The 20,333-nt window shown below is 41.5% G+C and overlaps 1 protein-coding gene across 1 annotated transcript in view; it reads right to left on the reverse strand.

Moving 5' to 3' along the window:
* Positions 1–20,121, reverse strand: part of EFCAB11 (EF-hand calcium binding domain 11) — a gene marked incomplete at both ends in the record, with an annotated part of 31,155 nt that extends 11,034 nt beyond the window's left edge. The window contains 3 exons of the mRNA XM_080707620.1: positions 14,033–14,078; positions 19,089–19,184; positions 20,047–20,121. Of these exons, the coding sequence (XP_080563746.1) occupies positions 14,033–14,078; positions 19,089–19,184; positions 20,047–20,121 (217 nt within the window). The remainder of the gene's footprint in view (positions 1–14,032; positions 14,079–19,088; positions 19,185–20,046) is intronic.
* Between the last annotated feature and the right edge of the window lie 212 nt (positions 20,122–20,333).

Raw genomic sequence — 20,333 nt, forward strand, 5'->3', positions numbered from 1 at the left:
CAATCTCTTTGATTTTCCCATCATTCAAAATTGAAGGTTAAAAGTAAGTTCCTAGAAAGCTTTTACTTTCCTAGGTACGAAAATAAAGTATGTTCATTATTTTTCAAGGGCAATAATATAAAGAAACAAGAAGGAAAAAAGTTTGCTCGATCTAATCATCTAGTGAAAGCAAAATTCTGAGGTACTTTGTCCTGCTATTTCCTAGAGCATATTTTCTACATACTAGGATAATAACCAGGATAGCTGTGTGCTAATTCAATGGGACAATGCTCACTCCATTCCTGCCAGTAGCATTTAGCAGAGAGTAAGCAAGAGCCCCATAAATCTTACCTGCTATTATTCACATGAAATTCCCCACAATGTATCCCACTAGGGAGCCAGATCACCTGAGATCCATATAGCTGGAGCCCATGGTCTTCGCCATTCACAGAACCGTTCTGACATGTTTTGGTATTAAACATGGGCCTACACAGAAGAAAGTCTAAGGAACAGCTTTATAAACCTATTATATTTAGTGAACCATATGTGGAAGCAACATCAAGTTCATGGAAGAACCATGGCAGACCAGAAAAAAACTGTCTCCCTAGCAAAAAGAGAAAGTACTAACTGTATTGTACTAGATCCATCTAGTGTACTAACCACTGTGCTTGCCTGGGTTTTCCTGTTTGTTCCGGATGCTAGGTAGCTTAGGACCAAATTTGAAATTGGCTACTAGCAACTACACAGAGCCTAGAAATTGGTCAGTTGTGTAAAGAATGACCCCACTCCTGATTTCAACTCACTGATTAATTAAGTTCCTTATGGGAATGAACACTGGCCACAGTTATCACATGTGTGTTCAAGAAACCCATGGCACTCTTACATAGTCCAGGGAAGGGCTTACCAGTTGCTTACTGGGGTAAGTCTGGATGTCAGAGTCCAGATTGTGCTTACTGGCCAGCTGTACCACCATGGGCAAATTAGTTAAGCATTCTAATCTTTGGGTTTTTTTTAAACTTATCAAACAGGGACGGATAATCATAAGATTATAGAGTTGTACTAAATATAATATCCACTGCAAGTGCTCATCACAGATGTACATTGTAATTATTCAGGAAATGACAGCTGTAATTATCATCTAGAATAGTAACAAATGCTGTATTATATATGAAAGTATTTTATAAACAAGGAGTCATGCAAATGTCAGCTATAGATTCTTTTATTAGTATCCTACATTACTTTATTATGTCTCCCTGGAGCTGAGTTTCTTCCACTTACTAAAGTTATGAGCAAGAACTATGACAAAACCCTCTGCCAGCGGTAGCAGTACTATCCACTGAAACCAGGCTCAACAGTGATCAGCTGCTTTCTTGGATAACTGGCTTGATTTTGTTTTCCTCCCACAACACATTTCCTGATCTGCAAAGGCTACCCTAAATAGCCTTTGCTTCCACTCACTGGCTGGCAATAAGAACATCAGTACCACTTTCTGCCACTCATTCTGGCTGTCCTCAGATTCTCCCAGGATGTACTTTTCTTCCAGCCACTCTACTCTTATTTCTGATAGGTCTAACTTAACGTTTCACTCTTCTTAATTTTCACGAGGAAGCTCTACCGCAATGATGCACCTTGTAAGGGGACAAGAAGTCCTTGGGAAGCAGGACTGGGCATTTATGTGCTGTCGCAAATGAAAATCGAAGCGTGTGCGTCTTCGGGGCTCTACCCTTGCTGAGAGCAGCGTGAGTTGGGGTCAGTCCAGGACATGACTCTGGACCTCACCCAGGAAGCTCACCCGCAGCAACTGGGCCCTGCACAGACAGCTGGCACGACCTTGTCTTAAAGTCAGAAGAGCTCTGGGTAACAGAAGGAGAATCCTCAAGTCACAGCTACCCAGCAGAACTTTGGAAAGTTGATTACCAGAATAAATAGCTTTCAGGAAGCCAAGACCAGTATTTCATTTCTTCTTCAAGATTAAAACATTAAGAAGAGAGGTATTATCTTTTTTTAAAAAAAATATTTAATCCATGCACAAGCTTTCCTCTTCAAGAGGAATACCACGTGAACATTACTCATGTTGTTAATAGGGAAGAAAGGAATGGATGGTTTGAAACTGGTTGTGAATTGACTAGTTTTAATAGAAAACAAATCATTTTATCAACACAGTTCAGTAACGATTCTTGTTGGATGTCTATTTAACTGTTTTGCTTGAAGGTCTATGGTCTTGAGTTTCCTCATTCAAGTATACATGAAGAGAGTTAATGCCCTGGTTATAAATCTGTTGCTTTAATTCTGAAGAAAAGTGATGCTTTAAGAGTCAAGTTTTTGTGGTACTTAGGACTGAACCCAGGGGCATTTCACTTTATTCTTTTTGTTTTGACACAGGGCCTTTCTAGGTCCCTGAGAGTCTCGCTATGTTGCTGAGGCTGTCCTCAAACCTGTGATCCTATCTCAGTTTTCCAAGTACTAGTATTACAGGCATACACGACCATGACTGGCTGTTAATTTGATATTGATATCGAGACTGAAGGGAGAAGGAAAAGACCAGAAGATTGTTCACAGTGATTTCTGAACAAGGCACCAAAAGCACCTACATTTCATCTCATTCCTCCAAACTAATCCTCCTTTCAACAGTTCCCCTGAATTCTTCAGATGACTAATTTACTTTTGTAACCTTTTTAAATATATTTTAAAGTTAATTATTAGCAAAAGATGCTGTGAAAGGAAGCATCCTAATGACTCGATTGAAGAACGGATGTGAGAGTCGTTCTTTGATGTTAAATGCAAGAAAATGCATACTGGAACAGGTCGTGTCTAAGCATAGCAAAAAAGTCAGAAAGCCCTCACTCGTAGGGAAGGCTGTTTTCAGTGCCAAAAAATTCCTTTGGCCATAATGAATTTGAGAAAATGTTCCATCTGACAAGACAGTCTTCATTATACATAAGAGAACCCAGGCAGGAGAGAAACCATGTGGACAAACTGAATACAGAGGTGCTCTTGTCTGCACATCAGGACTCATCAAAGAGACGCTGTATGACTGCGGCAAATGCAGGCAACAGTTCTGTATGAAAGCAAAATTTAAGTGCTAGAGAACTCCTAAACGAGAGAAGGCGTTGTAAATTTCATGAACATGAGCTACTTTCCCCCACAAATCTCAGTATCAGAAAGTAAAATAAAATACACAGAAGAAAGTATTGGAGTATCTCTCCTAGAATGCCCGGTTGCCAGTCAGCCCTGCATCATGTCCAAGCAGTCATGCATGGGAAGCTTTTGGTAATGAAGGCGAGACGACTTCTGCCAAAATTTACCCCGCGATGGGCATCACAGCCCCACATGGGAGCACAGCAGTATGAACGTGAGGTGCGGGGGCAAACCTTCTCACGAAGTTGTATCTTGCTACCCCTGAGAAAACGCATAGGGAGAGGCCTACGCGTCCACCAGGTGAGGGGAAACGCTCTGTGAAGGAAGTCGCCTACACTGTCCGTCAGAGAACTCACCACACAGGAAAAGCATGCAGGAAGCCCTTCTTTCCGAACTCACACCTTTCTGTTCATTAGCGAATTCAGGAAAGTTCACTTTCGGTGTGAACTCCTTTAGCGTTAAAGAAAGAAGATCTACAGTGAGAAGTCGAATCCTTGATTCAGAGTCAGAAAACAACACAAGAAAGGAAATCTATGGGACAGTGAATATTAAGGTGCCTACTGCAATGGTCACGCCAGACCCAACAGAAGAGTCACAGGACAGAGAAACGCTAGGTAACAAATGGGGGAAGGCCTCTGTCCAGACAGAAAAACTCACTCATGCCGGGCGTGGTGGCGCACGCTTGTCATCCCCGCGCTTGGGAGGCAGAGACAGGAGGATCGCGCAGGTTCGAAGCCAGCCGCGCGCGCTGGCTTAGGAGACCCTGTTTCCAAATAAAAATGTAAAAATAGGTCTGGGAGTGTAGCCCGGAGGTAGAAGGGCTTCCAGGAACCCCAGTACCACCACCAAAAAAAAAAAAAAAAGAAAAAAAAAGAAAAACTCACCACTCATTACCAGGCGATTCTGTAAAAAGAAAAACGCTATCAAACAAAAGTGTGGGAAACTCGTCTGCCAGAAAACAGAATTCCTGTACACCGGAATAGTCTCAAAGAAACCCCAAGGGGGAGAAAAAGCGTAGGAAAAGCTCCACCGAGGAATTTTGACTATGGCAGTAGACTTTATGCTGAAGAGTGGGTTTTGTTAGGAGAGTACAGTCAGTTATTTTGCTGACCACAGCATGTGTGAGCTCAAAGGCTGTTGCCATGTGCGGCTCAGGTGCTGGGATGTTTTTCTTGTCTCTCTGTCCCACTTCTCTTGTAAACCAGTGTTCACCTAGTTTTATAACTGAGAAGCTACACATTTTTTTCATAGCATCAATTGTAGTGTTTATCTGTAGTCTGGATGTCTCTGTTAAAATATAGCGACCATTACCAGCCTTTCTAAAAAGACGTCTATGAAAGGCAAATTTGGGTGTTGGATTTTCTGGGGACCGTTTTTGTAACTTTTGCCCTTCATAATGTAGACTATGTCGTTTATGCCATTACTTTTTAATTCCAGGTTTAAACCCTGTTGAAAACTATATCTCTGCACAGCTTTCTTCCCCATGGGAAATCAGGTTTGTTATGTGATGGCTCTCAAAAATATTATGTTCTTTTTAAACAGAATTTTATATCTAATCAGTGTCTCAGTCTGGAAGAATCTGCATTGTTGTGTTTGTATAGAGTGTTGCCATGCATGGATTAGTTTTATGCATTTTATTAATGCTATTTGTGTGTGTGTGTGTGTGTGTGTGTGTGTGTGTGTGTGTGTAGTACTGGGGATGGAACCCAGGGCGTTCGACCTCTGAGCTATACCCCCAGCCCAACTTTTTTATTCTTTATTTTGAAACAGGGTCTCACTAAGTTGCAAAGGGCCTCACTAAGTAGCTGAAGCTGGCCTCGGACCTGGATCCTCCTGTCTCAGCCTCTCAAATGCTGGGATTACAAGCCTGTGCCACCACACCCGGCAATTAAATGATATTTCAATGGGGCATTACTGTTGTGGCTTAATACTACTACCTAAACAATGTTTCTACTATTAAAAGTGAATTATGGGCCGGGCGTGGTGGCGCACGCTTGTAATCCCCGCGCTTGGGAGGCAGAGACAGGAGGATCGCGCAGGTTCGAAGCCAGCCGCGCTGGCGTAAGAGACCCTGTCTCAAAAATATAAAATAGGTCTGGGAGTGTAGCCCAGAGGTAGAAGGGCTTCCAGGAACCCCAGAACCACCAAAAAAAAAAAAAGTGAATTATGGACTAAAACAAAGGAAATTACAACTAAATGAACATTAAATAATATTTTGAATATTTATAAAATGTAAAAATTTTCAACAGAAAATTTAATTTCAGAAAAACATTTAACAGTAAATTTCTGTAATGTCAAAAATAAGTTCTTCTAGTAATAATATTGTTCTAAAAGTCTTATTTCATATGGTATATCTAACCTTTCATACAAAAATAACAGATTTTCCATCTAAATATCACCAAGACATTTTACTATCTGATATGCTATATATGAAATAATATCTAACAGAATAATAATATCATACCACCAGAAATCCTGCAATACAAAAATGGCTTTGGCATAGTAGGTAAAATGGCCATTCAGTAAAGATGCCCAAGTGTTAAGTTTTAGGAAACCCTGATGATTCCTCATCAGGGATGTAGTCTATGAAACTATATGACATTTGCCAAAAGATGTTTCATAATTGTTAACAAAACAAGGGAAACAAACTATAACTTGTATACTACAAGTGAAAAAAGTGTTATGGTGTTATGTACAGACTTGCTGTGTGTATGGTGGTGGGAGGGGTTTTATTTATTATTAAAATTATTAATACATTTATTATCAGTTCAATAAGAAAATACAATTCTTGGGGCCAGGATGCAGCTCAGTGGCAAAATGCCTGCTTTGCAGGTGTGGCGCTCTGGGTTCCATCCCCGGTTCCAAAAAGACAAAAAAAAGAACCCCTTTAAGAAAATATAATTCTTGGTTTCAACTAGAGATTGTGTGTGGTACTGGGGGCTGAACCCAGGGGCATTCTACATCTGACCTACACCCAAACCCTGTTTTATTTTTTATTTTGAAACAGGGTCTCACTAAGTTGCAGAAGAGCCTTATTAAATTGCCAGGGCTGGCCTCAAACCTGTGATCCTCCTGTCTCAGCATCCCAAGAACTAGAGCCATTTGCTTTTTACATTTTTCACTAGGTTTGAATATAAAATTTCACAATATACCAAAGTAGAGAGAATACTGTAACAAATACCCAGAGAAACACCAGACTTAATGTTTAGAGAAAAAAAGAGAGAACGAGAGAGAGAGAGAAAGAGAGAGAGAGAGAGAGAGAGAGAGAGAGAGAGAGAGGAGAGAGAGAGAGAGGGAGAGAACGAGCAGAAAATGTGAATCAAAGTGACAACTTCATATAAACTTGGCACTACTTTTCCTTTGGTATTTGGTAGAGAAATCACCAGAAAAGCCATCTGGTCCTAGAGTTTTCTTTGTGGGAAGGGTTTTAACTAGAAATTCAATTACTTTAATAGAGCTAGAACGACTCCACTTACTATTTCTTCTTGATTGAACTCTAGAATCTGGTCATTTCATCTCAGTTGTCAAATCGTTAACATAAAGTTGTTGATAAAGCACCCTCATTGTTCTATAGATAACTGGAACCCAAGCAGACATAGCAGCACATGCCTGTAATCCCAGCTACTTGGGAGGCTGAGGCAGGGATCACTGCAGCCTGGGCAACTTAATGAGACCCTGCTTTGGAATAAAAGACAGCAAGGTCTGGGTGTGTAGCTCAGTGGTTGAATGCTTCTGAGTGTGATCCCCAGAACCACAAAAAACAAAACTACAACAAAAAGCTGTGGTTTCCATGATACCACCTCTCTTATTCCTGATGCTGTAGGGGTGCTGGAAAGCAGACTGGAAGAAGCGCTTCCCCCCCCCCCAGCATGAGAAGTTAAGCCCAGCTGCCCAGGTTGCACGATTCAAGGACCAGGGCAGGGTACCCACCAGGTCAAAGCCTCTAATCTCCAGCTTGCTGGCCAAGGTCTTAGTACATGGGACCCGATCCCCAAATTTCTGAGCCAGATCAGCAAATAAGGCCATGCTAATCTGCTCTCCAGGCAGATTCCTCAGAGCAGAGATAAGCCTGGCCCAGCCAAGGTGGGTGGGAAAGGCAGCCCTAGGAAGGAGCACATATCATAAGGGAGATAAGCAGTCCTTAGCAGGCTCTGACGTGTGTGGATGCATGTTTTAAAATTATTGGTTGTACTTGTTTGTCCTTGTATCTGATTGGTTGTATTCTAAGGTTGGCGGGCTCTGACGTGTGTAACCACTCCCTCCTGGGGCTATAAATCCAGACTGTGGAGTGAGCTCTGGGGCGAAACTCGACCATAGTGTCAGGGTCTCGACCCCTGGCTAGCCGGGACAGAGCTGCAGCACAATAAACCTTGCTTGCATTTTACATCTCTTGTGAGTCCTTCGTTATTTGGGTTGGTGGGCGATTCTCGGACCCTTCAATGCTAGTAACTGTGTTCATATTTTCATACTTATTCATCTTCTCTCCTCTCTCTCTCTCTCTTGCTATGTCGGTTTCTCAGTTTTATCAGTTTAATAAGAAAATATAATTTTTGATTTTCCCCTGTTAAGCTCATTATTTCTCCTCTAATTTTTATTATTTATTATTTAAATTTTATTATTTAGCCTCATTTGCGCTCCACCCCTACTCAGCTCAGAGCTCCTTTTTGTAGTTCAAGGTGAAAGATGAGGTTGAACTGCGACCTTCCTTCTTTTGAAACATACAAGTTAGTGCTACTGCTACACAAGTACTTGTGATGCACCCCCCCCTACCGAAATGCTGTCTGCTCATATTCACTTACGTCAAAATATTTTCCAGTGTTTACCTTTTCATTTTCTTACACCCAAGAGTTATTTAGAAATGTGCTAGTCTCCAAATACCTGGGGCCTGTTCAGACATCATTCCTTGGTATTTCTAATATAATTCTAACACAAAGAACATACTTTGAAATGCACTGATATGTAATGGCCCAGATTAATATCAATCTTATTAAATGTATATACATGAAAAGAAATACTCTGTTGTTGATAAGGGAAATGCTCTATAGATAAAATGCATAGAGCCGGGTGTGGTGGCGCACGCTTGTAATCCCACCATTTGGGAGGCTGAGACCTGAAGGATCATGGTTCGTGGTTCGCGGACAGCCTCAGCTACTTAGTGAGGCCCTCTGCAACTCAGTGAGACCCGGTTTCAAAATGAAGAATAAAAAAATAGGGCAGGAGGTGTAGCCCGGAGGTTGAATGCCCCTGGGTTCCATCCCCAGACCCGCAAAAAATAAAATAAAATAAAATGCATATATAGTATAAAACTTGTACACTATGCCACAGCAGACCTAAATTTGATCACCACTGATCTTTGTGATATTGTCATTGATTTTTTTTTTTTTTTTTTTTTTTTTGTGTGTGTGTGTGTGTGTGGTACTGGGGATGAAACCCAGGGGCATTCTACCTCCAAACTACACTCCCAGCCCTATTTTTTATTTTTTACTTTGAAATATGGTCTCACTGAGTTGCAAAAGCCCTCACTAAGTAACTGAGGCTGTCTGCAAACCACAGTCCTCCTGTCTCAGCTTCCCGAATATTGGGACTACAAGCATGCGCCACCATGCCCAATGTCACTGATTTTAATTCTACTTGTTACAAATCCAATAATTCATGATTATATTTGGTTTGGGAAGTCAATTATTTTTTGATGATATTTAAATAATAAAAGGTAGCCGGTGTGGTGGTGCACTCTTATAATCCCCGTGCTTGGGAGGCTGAGACAGGAGGATCACATAGGTTTGAAGCCAGCCTCAGCTAGTGAGGCTCTCAGCAACTTAATGAGACCCTGTTTCCAAATAATATATAAAATAGGTTTGGGAGTATAGCCCGGAGGTAGAAAAGCCCTGGATTCCACCCCCAGTACCACAAAAAATAAATAATAAATAATAATAAAAGGTATACTGTATATGTCTACATAGTTACTACTTCTGGCGCTCTACCTTACTTTATATAGATACAGATTTCCATTTAGTATCATTCTCTTTTGCCTAAGGAATTCCTTCTATATCTTCTGTAGAGGAAATCTCATGATAATTTGTTTCAGTTTTATATGGCTGAAAGTCTTAATTTTACTTTCAGTTTTGAAAGATATTTTGTTCCATACAAAACTCCAGGTTACAATTTTTGACACATACTTTTACAGATATGCTTCTACTGTCTCTTGGATTGTATCATTTTCCACAAAAGGACTGTTGTCATCCTTATTTCTGTTCCTCTGTATATAATGGATCCTTTTTTTTTTTTTCAGGATAAGTTTAAGATTTTTAAAACATTACCACTGGTTCTCAACAATTTTATGATTATGTGCCTTGGTGTAGCTCCCCCCACCCCAAATTTCTGTGTTTCAGTTTCACTGAACTTCATGAATCTGAAGGTTTATAGTTTTTTTTATCAGATTTGAAAATGTTTCATCCATTATTTCTTTAACTATTTTTTTTCTGTCTCTACCTACCTCTTTCTCTTCTCCGTTGGGAATTCTAATTATGTTTACATATGGCTCCTTAAAATTGTACTGAAGCCCACTGCTGTTTATTTTATTTTTATTTTATTATCATTATTATTTGTATGTGTTTGCAAGTACTGGAGATTGAACTCAGGGGCATTCTACCACTGAGATACACCCCCAGCCCTTTTTTATTTTTTAATTTTTGAAATAGCATCTCACTGAGTTGCTGAGGCTGGCTTCAAACCCATGGTCCTCCTGTCTTGGCCTCCCATATACTGGGATCATAGGTGTGTGCTGACATGTCTAAGCAGCCTTTTATTATGTCCCCTCTGTTTCCTGTTAGACTTTTTATTACTTGTTTTCAAGCTCACCAGTGTTCATCTCTAAAAGTTTGGAACATGTTTATATCTTCCATCTCTCCATCTTTCATACACCTGGATTAAGGGTAAACAGAAACTTTTTCTGTCTCTGGAACTCTTTTGTAAATATAAGATTTACAAATAAAAAGAGTTTTATAAAGAAAGAAAATTCAGACTAGTCAACAAAACAAAAACAGAAACATAGGAGCCAGCTTCAGGAGGCACTCACTGGTCAGATCTGTGACAATTTAAGCACTTAACTAAATACAGTCGTGAACTATAAATTATTAAAAACATAGAAATTGGCCGGGCGTGGTGGAGCACGCTTGTAATCCCCATGCTTGGGAGGCGGAGATGGGAGGATCGCGCTGGTTCGGAGCAAGCCTCACTGGTTTAAGAGACCCTGTTTCCAAATAAAAAAATACAAAATAGGTCTGGGAGTGTAGCCCTGAGGTAGAAGGGTTTCCAGGAACCCCAGTGCCACCAAAAAATAATAATAAATAAAATAAAATAAAATAAAAATAAAGACAGAAATTCACTAGTCCATCTTGATAACAGAGAGAGATGAACCAGGAACAGGGAGGTCTCCTGCTTATAGTAGATGCCAAGGCCGACAGAAGGAAGCACCAGGATTCGGTGATTTTGCAGCCATTATGACGAGCTCAGGCAGAATGATAAATATCAAACCAAGGGTAAATTCTTGATGGGGAGCAGAATATTTGTACTGTCTTAAAAGCATCTTTCCATACACTAATGATTAGTTGTGAGGAAATAATTTATTTTATTTTATTATTTTATTTTATTTTATTTTATTTGCGGGTTTGGGGGTGGAACCCAGGGGCATTTGACCTCCGAGCTACAACCCCTGCCCTATTTTTTTTTTTTTTATTCTTTTTATTTTGAAACCGGGTCTCACTGAGTTGCAGAGGGCCTCACTAAGTAGCTGAGGCTGTCCGTGAACCGCGATCCTCCAGGTCTCAGCCTCCGGAATGTTGGGATTACAAGCGTGCACCACCACGCCTGGCTGAAAGAAAATTTTTTAAAGAAAAGAAACAATATAATAGAGAGAGTGGACAACATCTTGCCTGGTGATAAAAAGTAAGTAATATCACTTATGTGAGGCAAAAGGACTCTATGAGCCTTCAGATGAGTGTCCTGAGGAGAGCCGAGTCATCGCAACAGGATTCTGCCCAAGAAGGCATGATCCCAGCAAACCACAGAGAACATCAGTGACGCAAAGTGAGGAATACACTTTAAAAATAAAAACAGAGCTGGGCATGGTGGTGCACCCTTGTAATCCCCACGCTTGGGAGGCTAAGACAGGAGGATTACGCAGGTTCGAAGCCAGCCTCACTGGCTTAAGAGACCCTGTTTCCAAATAAAATATAAAAAAATAGGTCTGGGAATGTAGCCCGGAGGTAGAAGGGTTCCATCCCCAGTACCACCAAAAAACAAACAAACAAACAAAGCCAGCCTCAGCTACTTAGTGAGGCTCTCAGCAACTGAGTGACACCCTGTTTCTAAATAAAATATAAAACAGGTCTGGGAGTATAGTCCAGAGGTAGAAAGCCCCCTGGGTTCCACCCCCAGTACCACAAAGAAAGAAAGAAAGAGAGAAAGAGAGAAAGAAAGAGAGAAAGAAAGAAAGAAAGAAAGAAAGAAAGAAAGAAAGAAAGTTGGTTGAGGAGTATGCTATTGTCTTCAGAACTATTGATATAGAGCTGGGCGTGGTGGGGCATGCATGTAATCCCAGTCCTTAGGAGGCCCAAACAGGAGCAGGTTCAAGGCCAACCTCAGCAACTTGTGAAACTCTTTAGAATTTAGTGAGATCCTTTAGAATTTGGTGAGACTCTGTTTCAAAATAAAGAATAAAATAGAGCTGGGGGTGTAACTCAGAGGTAGTCCTGGGTTCAACCCCCAAAACCAAAACCACTCCAAATTAAAGAAGGCTAAAAAGTTATAACATCAAAAACTAATTCCTATCCAGGTGTGGTGGTGCATGCTTGTAATCCCAGTACTTGGGAGGCTGAGACAGGAGGACCACAGGTTCAAAGCCAGCCTCAGCTACTTAGTGAGGCTCTCCGCAATTTAGTGAGACCCTGTTTCAAAATAAAGAATAAAAAATAGGGCTAGGGTGTAGCTCGGAGGTAAAAATGCACCTGGGTTCAATCCTTAGTACCATGCAAAATAAATTAATTAAATAAACTAATTCCTGGAATAAAAGGAGAAAGAAAGGAGAAAGATACTATTATGGACATTATTAGAACTGACAGAAAAAGGAATATAGGTAGCAAATTAGATAAAATACAGTATTGATTTAGGAAAGTTGATAGGTGTGCTGTAGTTATATAAAGTATGGGGACAGACAAGGCAAATGTGGGAAAATATTAGCAATGAGTGAATTCAGGCAAAGGGTATACAGGAATACTCTATACTTTTTTTTTTTTTTTTTTTTTGGTGGTACTGGGGGTACAACCCAGGGGCTTTCTACCTCCGGATCACACTCCCAGACCTATTTTCTATTTTATTTGGAAACAGGGTCTCACTAAGTTGCTGAGAGCTTCACCAAGTAGCTGAGGCTGGCTTCGAACCTGTGTGATCCTCCTGTCTCAGCCTCCCAAGCATGGGGATTACAAGTGTGCGCCACCACGCCCGGCCTCTATACTATTTTTATTTTGTAGCCTTTGATAAGTTTTAAATTATTCTCCCCAAAATTATAAGTTTTGAAAAGCCAATTCGAGACACTCTAGATTCTATCCCTCACACAAAAGGCATTTTTCTCTCTCCTCTCTTTCTCATCTTTCTTGTTCTTCTTCGCTGGATCATTCTGTTAAGCTTAAAACATGTATTTCCATCATTTAAAAAAAAAACAAACAAAATATTGCTTGACCTCCGGCCACTCCAGAATTACTGAATAATCCATCGACTCACACTGTCACTTTATCACTCCCCACTTATCTTGGAGCCACTCTGGCTTGACCTCGTCCCTCAACACACAGTGAAACTCCCCTTGCTAACATCCCCAAACACCTCCCGGCTGCCAGCTCCCTTCAGTTCTTATGCTACTTGACCTTTTAGCATTTGGTAATGCTGAGCGCATACACTTCGTGAAATGCTCCCTCCTCTTGGTTTTGAGTTAGGGCCCTGGTTTCCTCCTACCCCTCTGCCATTCCTGTCTCCTGGACCTTTTCTTTATCCTCTACCTGACTCCTGTTTCTACTGTTCAAGGTTCTCAGTGCACTCCATCTCTCTAGGTGGCTGGTCCATCCCATGACTTAAAAAACCATCTCCTTGAAGGTACCTATGTTTCCTCTAATATGTCCAAACTAGGAAACACAGAGGATACCAGTGGGACTCCAGATAATGGAGGGGAAATACTAGCTAAGTTTGAATGGAAAGATAGGAGAGGAGGAAGGCTAAACTTGATCAATGAGGGTCTACATCTGAATATGTGTAAAATTATGAATATGACATGGTTAACCTAGACAACCATTGGTGGGAGGGGGGAAAGGAAAATGGGGGTGGGGGGGGAGAGGGCACCAAATATAGTTTAAATGTATACTATTTATGTTCAATAAAAAAATTGTTAAAAGAAAAAAAACCATCTCCTTGCTGATGGCTCCCAAATTTATTTCTCTGGTCCAGAATTTTCCTCTGAGTTTCCTATTCATGGGTCCAATTCTTTTGAGCTAATAAACTGAAACTTCTCAAAATTAATCTACGCAAAACGGAATAGCCGGTCCCCAACGAAGCCCCAACCTTCCCCCCCAGGCTCCCCATTTCAGAGGTGCCTCATCCCTTCCTCCAGCTGGCCACGTCAGGAAACCCAGAACCATCCTCTGCGTGTCGGAACCATGAGTGATGCTTTGGCCTTTATGCTTCTCAAAGGCTTCAATCTGCCCAACGAGATACACAGTTATAAATTAAATAATCAAAACTAAGACACAAACCATCTCTGGTGAATAATGACAAAAGATGCACTTGAACACAGTACAGTTTCTGTTTTCAATTTTAGTCTTGTGAGTGTCTAAATAGTAATACTAAAAATTAAAGTTAATTATCATATTACCAGAAGTAGTGGGATTTACTGAAGACATCACAGAATCCGCTTCTATCTAGAAAAGAAGAAAGAATAATGGAACACAAAATGTCACCAACTGTTTTCACAGTACAAGTTCTTAGTTCCTGAGCTGAGGAATATTTCATAACAAACCAACTTTATCAAAACCAGCACAAAAAATAATGCCACTCGGTCACTGTCAAGTCAGTTTGCTTTCCCATCGGCGGTTCTAAGATACCAGACGATCACCTGCCATAGACTCTGCTGCTCTAGATCTAAAATTTGACTCCTATGACCGACACAGTCGAAGCGTATGAAATCAATTCAGCGGTCCCATACAGATCTAGCCTTCCTGCTCAAGAAGAAATCACGTGACTTTATCCTAATACTTTATTTTTTTTCTATGCAATCTAAAACATTTGAATATATTGTAAGTCAAGTTTAAGGGCCTGCTTTCACTAGATATTAAAAGAGAAGCATTTTCTTTGGTTACAAAGGTTTTCCAAACATTAAGGCCTTAGGCCTCGACACCATCTGCCGTACTCTCTCCACTGTCAGCCTTGACTTCCCCACCGTCTGGGAGGCCCTGCACCTTCTTGCCTCCTCTGTCCCTCCCAAATGGTTCCCTTTCCATCTTCCTCATGGTGTCTCCTGCCAGCCTTTGAATATTGCCTTCCCTAATGCTCTCTCCCAGACTCATTCTTCATACAAGGTTTCTGCACAATCAGAATACCATCTAATCTCTTATTTTGAGTTTCTCCCTATAAACCAAAGTCCCAAATCTATCTCCAGCTCTCACTTCTCCACCGAGATTTCAGTTTCTATATCTGAGGCAGGCAGCAAAACCTGACAGATTTTTCCCCCTGTCTAATCTCAATACCCAGTACAGCATCTGATGAGCAAACGCACCCGGAATGCCCAAAGCCAGCCACACTCAGCATGTCCCACAAGGAACAGGCTCCCCCGGAACAACCCACTCCACCTCCACTTTCTGTTCCTGGGCAGCGTCACAATCCTTCCTACCACCAAATCCTGTCAATTGTCAGGGCACAACCCGTCCCACCCCTCACAAAATGTTCCTAGACATTTGATAGCACAGCCATCTCTCCTCTCTATCTAAAAGATACCCAGAAGAAGCTCCTCAAAAGTTTCCCAAAGTGGCCCCTGAAAAGCCCTGGCTAACCTTAACAGTGGAAAAAATAGGAGGTTAATTTTTGACCAACATAGCGGGGTCACCTATTGGGTCTTGAAAATCCCAAAGGGAAGTATAACCAAAGACAAATGTACTAGGGTCGGGCACGGATATTTAAAAGGGAAAGACAAGCCCGGCATGGTGGAGCACGCTTGTAATCCCAGCATTCTGGACGCTGAGACCAGAGGCATTGCGTTTCGCGGATAGCCTCAGCTACTTAGTGAGGCCCTCCGTAACTTAGTGAGACCCTGTTTCAAAATAAAGAATAAAAAAAAAAAAATAGGGCAGGGGGCATCGCGGTTCGCGGACAGCCTCAGCTACTTAGTGAGGCCCTCCGTAACTTAGTGAGACCCTGTTTCAAAATAAAGAATAAAAAAAAAAATAGGGCAGGGGGCACGGCTTGGAGGTCGAATGCCCCTGGGTTCCATCCCCAGACCTGCAAAATAAATAAATAAATAAATAAATAAATAAATAAATAAATAGGAAAGAGAAAGACAATGGTCTTTAACATGCAACTGGAGGAGTGCACTTGTGTCAGCCCTACCAAGGGCCCCCCTTGCTGTTCCACATCTTTGCCTGCAGAAAGTAATGTGGCGCAGGCAACACGCAGGTGCAAAGAGAGCTAATGCAACACTGTAAAACTGCCCTGACCCCTCCTCTAGTCCAGCCCTAGCTACCATCCCTCTATAAATATTACAGTGCAGACCGGCAGCTCTCCATCAGATGACCTGAATTGGCCTTTGACTCGGTATTCTTTGCTTTTACCCAAAAGTCCCCACTCAAGATGGCCACATTCTCCCTCGAGCGTGTACCCTGGCTTTACCCCCAAAGACACTTGCCTTGTGAGACAGTCTTCCTGCGAATGTTTATCTACTTTCCTAAATAAATCTGTGTCCCTACAATAAATGACAGCTGCATTCCTATTAAAGCTGTCTCTACAATTGGGCCCATTGTCCCCTTCTCTTCCTGTTCTCAAATACCTAGATATCTACCGCTCACAGTTTTATAAGTCAGTCAATACTAGACTGCAAACTGCTTCAACGTAGGGACTGTGTTTCATTGGTCTTTATTTCCCTAGCAGCCAGCAAGTGTTCCTTTTATTAAAATGGTAACACTTCATCAATTCATTGTATAAACAATTGCACAAGGGTATAAATGACTTACTATGTAAGCGCTTTGCTTATGAAATAACAGGATTATGTGATGACTATTCAAAATAACATTTTACAACACTTCAAAGAATATATTTTCTATGATAGGAATTCATACATTATCTTATTTGATTTAATGACCTAAAATCAATAAATATTTCATTTGTTCAAAAGCAATATTCAAAACTTGAACCCCGGGCTGGGATGTAGCTCGGTGGCAAAGTGCTTGCCTGGCAAGTGCCCCGCCCTGGGTTCGATCCCCAATCCAAAAAGACAAAAAAAAAAAAAAGATCCCCTTTAAAAACATGAACCCCAAATGTCAACATAGTCTAAAAATTTTAAATTGTTAAATTTTATGGAAGATATGGATACATTTAATGTCATCTATTTAATAAAACTTCATTGTACAAATGACTGATAAGTATACAGGTGATACACTGTCAGTACTGTATTTTTAGTGACACAGTTAAATATTTCATTTGCCTAAAAAATAAATCCAAAACCTCAATCCAGTAAGAAAAGTAAAAACCTGTTAAATTACATGGAGTATATATACAGTATGTTGCCACAACACTGTACCTGTTACTAAATTCTTCACATATTCTAAAGTTGAAATTAAAGACTTGAATAAGACAATGTGAAAAAGGCAAAATGAAACAAGATATCTTTCCAGGTTGAACACACGCTTCAAAGGCCCAGTCTTTTCAGCTAATTTGCTTTGAATTCCAGCTGAAATGACTGCAGGTTAGCAGGAGAGCTGCAATATTAGAGAGAAAACCCTGCCTATTCTCTGAGTGCAGGAATCAGCCTCTCAGCAACTAAGCGCCTCCAAATAGCAGAACCACTCTCAGTCTACCTGGGGTGTTCATGCAACCTATCTGGGTCAACAAGACCTACTTACTATGACGTTATGAAGTATTTCAGCACACTGGAGGATGCAGAAGTGGGACATCACAGCGTCCCTGGCTGCACAGGGCTTGCAGTCTCACAGAAAGGTAAAGTCCATGCATGAGGAGCAGTGGGTCGTCACTGACTGCCAAGCTGTTTGGTCTAAGGAGGGACTATGGGAGGGCTTTCTAGTCACAGTCCTGAGTGGCCATCCAGCGCCCTAGTTTAAGGCATCCAGCTCCAGGATGCATGTAACAGGCAAGCAGAACACGAAGACAGGAGTAAGACATCTGCTGTACCAAAGGAGGAGGTTCATCAAGACTTGGCGAAACGCTCATTACTGGTGAACTAGTGCAATCTTTTCTAGAGAGCAACATTCAACAAAATTGCAAAGGTACATATCCTAGGACCTAGCAGTTCTACTTCTAGGAATTTATTCTAAGATATATATCCATACGGCATAAATCTGTGTGTGTGTGTGTGTGTGTGTGTGTGTGTGTGTGTACTCAAGTATAAAAGAATGGCCACTACATCAATGTTTGTAGCATCAAAGAAAAATGCAAATAACTAACAAAGAAACGGCTAGAGAATACTATGCAACTACTTTTTATTTTTATTTCATTTTATTTTATTTTTTGGTGGTACTGGGGTTCCTGGAAGCCCTTCTACCTCCGGGCTACACTCCCAGACCTATTTTTTATTTTTGGAAACAGGGTCTCTTAAGCCAGCGCGGCTGGCTTCGAACCTGCCCGATCCTCCTGTCTCCGCCTCCCAAGCGCAGGGATTACAAGCGTGCCCACCACGCCCGGCCTTTATGCAACTACTTTTTAAAATGAGGTATTGGTAAGTAAGAAAAGCATGTTCAAATAAAATGGGCATATTCTGATGTCTTCAATAGAAAACTATATATATATATATATATATATATATATATATATATGCACTTACATTTGTTGTGAATGGAAAATTTTAGAACAATACTCAAGAAATTGGCTAATAATGGAAACTGCTGAGAAGTGGGACTCTCTGGTAGAAAGGGAAGCAATTTTTTTTTTACTCTGTGAATATACAACTTTTATAACTTAAAGCAAATTTGTAAAATTTACTTAAGGGGAACAGAGTGTGCGTGTTAAACTCCTAGGTGAACCCTTCTGTTACCAACATCCTCATCCTAGCCTTTCCTCTTGACATCTCCCTAGCATCTCCTACTTCTTATCATTACTAGCAGCCTGGTAGAGATACGTTTCCTGGGCCCAGTGAGATAAATTCCTGACTCATCACTGGATTGGGTCCTTAAAAAGAAAGTAAAAATCAGCATGGGAGCCAGGTGTGGTGGTGGATGCCTGTAACCCCAGGGCAGCCTCAGAATTTTAGCAAGGCTTTGTTTCAAAAAAAAAAAATAGAGCCAGGCATGGGGGCACATGTTTGTAATCCCTGTAGTTGGGAGGCTGAGACAGGAGGACTTCAGGTTCACAACCAGCCTCAGCTACTTCATGAGGCCCTCCACAACTTAGTTCAAAATAAAGAATAAAATATAGGGCTGGAGATGTAGCTCAGAGGTAGAATGCCCCTGGGTTCAATCTCCAGTACTGAAAAATAAAAAGGGCTCAAGTAGCCCTTTTATATTACCAGTACCTCTGTAACTCAGAGGTAGAAGCCCCAATAATAATTTTAAAAATGCCCTGGCGACACCTCTGAAGTTGCTTATAAATCACTGATGCTTTATTAACAGCCAAAAGCTTCCTAAACAGCCTAAGCTAGATTGGGCACTTATTAAAGGATCCATTCACACTGCATTGTCTACCCAATCCCCAAATACATAAGAGAGCTCTACCTTTGAAGGCTTGTACCCAAAGAGCATTGCGACAGCAACCTTAAAGTCCTCTCTGCTCAAATAGCCTTTGTTATCTTCATCACACGCTTTAAATACCTAAAGAATATCAGACATCTCCAGTTAGTAACATCGGAACTGCTCTTTTGTTTTTACGACTAGTTCACATTAAATTTGAACCACGGAAATCTGAAACGCAGCCCAGCGGTAGAGTTCGGAAATGGGGCTTCATCATCCCAATTCTAATTCTAAAGAAATCCTAATGCTGGGCCAGAATGTACCTCAAAGACGCTGCAAACGACTTAACCAAATCAATCCCTTTAAAACCACTGGGATGAACTCTACCCACAATCCAGTCCTGTAATTAAAAAGGTGAGGCAAGGGGACTGGCTTGAAACCGCGAAAGGAGAGATGAAAATACGAGGTTATTAGTACTAAGAGTAGGTGACCTGGACGCGGTAGCGCGTGCCTGCGATCCCAGTACTTGGGAGGCCGAGATGGAAAAATAGCAGGTTCCAGGACAGAATCGGCCAGTCAGTCAATTTAGAGAGATTCAGACGAATCGGGGAGCAAACCTAGTGAGACCCTGTTTCAAAATAATAATAATAATAATAATAATAATAATAATAACAACAACAATAATAATAATAACAATAATAAATACTACTAATAATAATAACAATAATAAAATAGGCCTGGGGTGTAGCTTAGAGGTAGAACGCCGCCCTGGCTTCAATCCCCAGCTCCCCCTCCCAAATGGCTACATGGGACGGGGAGACTTGGGAATAACCAGACGGGCCGGGGACGAGCAGTCTTGCGGCTATGGGCTTCCCATTAATCATAATTATTTTAAGAGCCGTCCAGGTCTAGTCTACAACCCAAGTGAGACCCAAGCGCGGTGACTCAAGAGCCACGGGCCACGCTGAAGTCCGAAACTCAGAGCAGCCCCTCGGACACCTACTTCCACCCACTTCTTGTGTTCCGAGGGGCTAGGCTCCCACGTTCGCGGCCGGGCCCCAGCCCAGGAGGAAAACATCGCGACCGACGACCAATTCTGAATCTAAGTCCTCTCCCGCCAGAGCCTCGAGCCGGCCCGCCGCGGCCACGCCCACCCCGGCTCAGGGAGCGACACTTCCCCGAGCCGCTCCAACGTCTCCTGCCATTGGATGGCCTGCGAGTCACTGGCGTTGACTCCGCAATCCTATTGGTCAGGCGCTTTGTTTAACAACGTTTCCTTGGACCCGCCTG

This window comes from Muscardinus avellanarius (assembly GCF_963383645.1).
Source record: "Muscardinus avellanarius genome assembly, chromosome: 12".
In the NCBI taxonomy this organism is placed as follows: Eukaryota; Metazoa; Chordata; class Mammalia; order Rodentia; family Gliridae; genus Muscardinus; species Muscardinus avellanarius.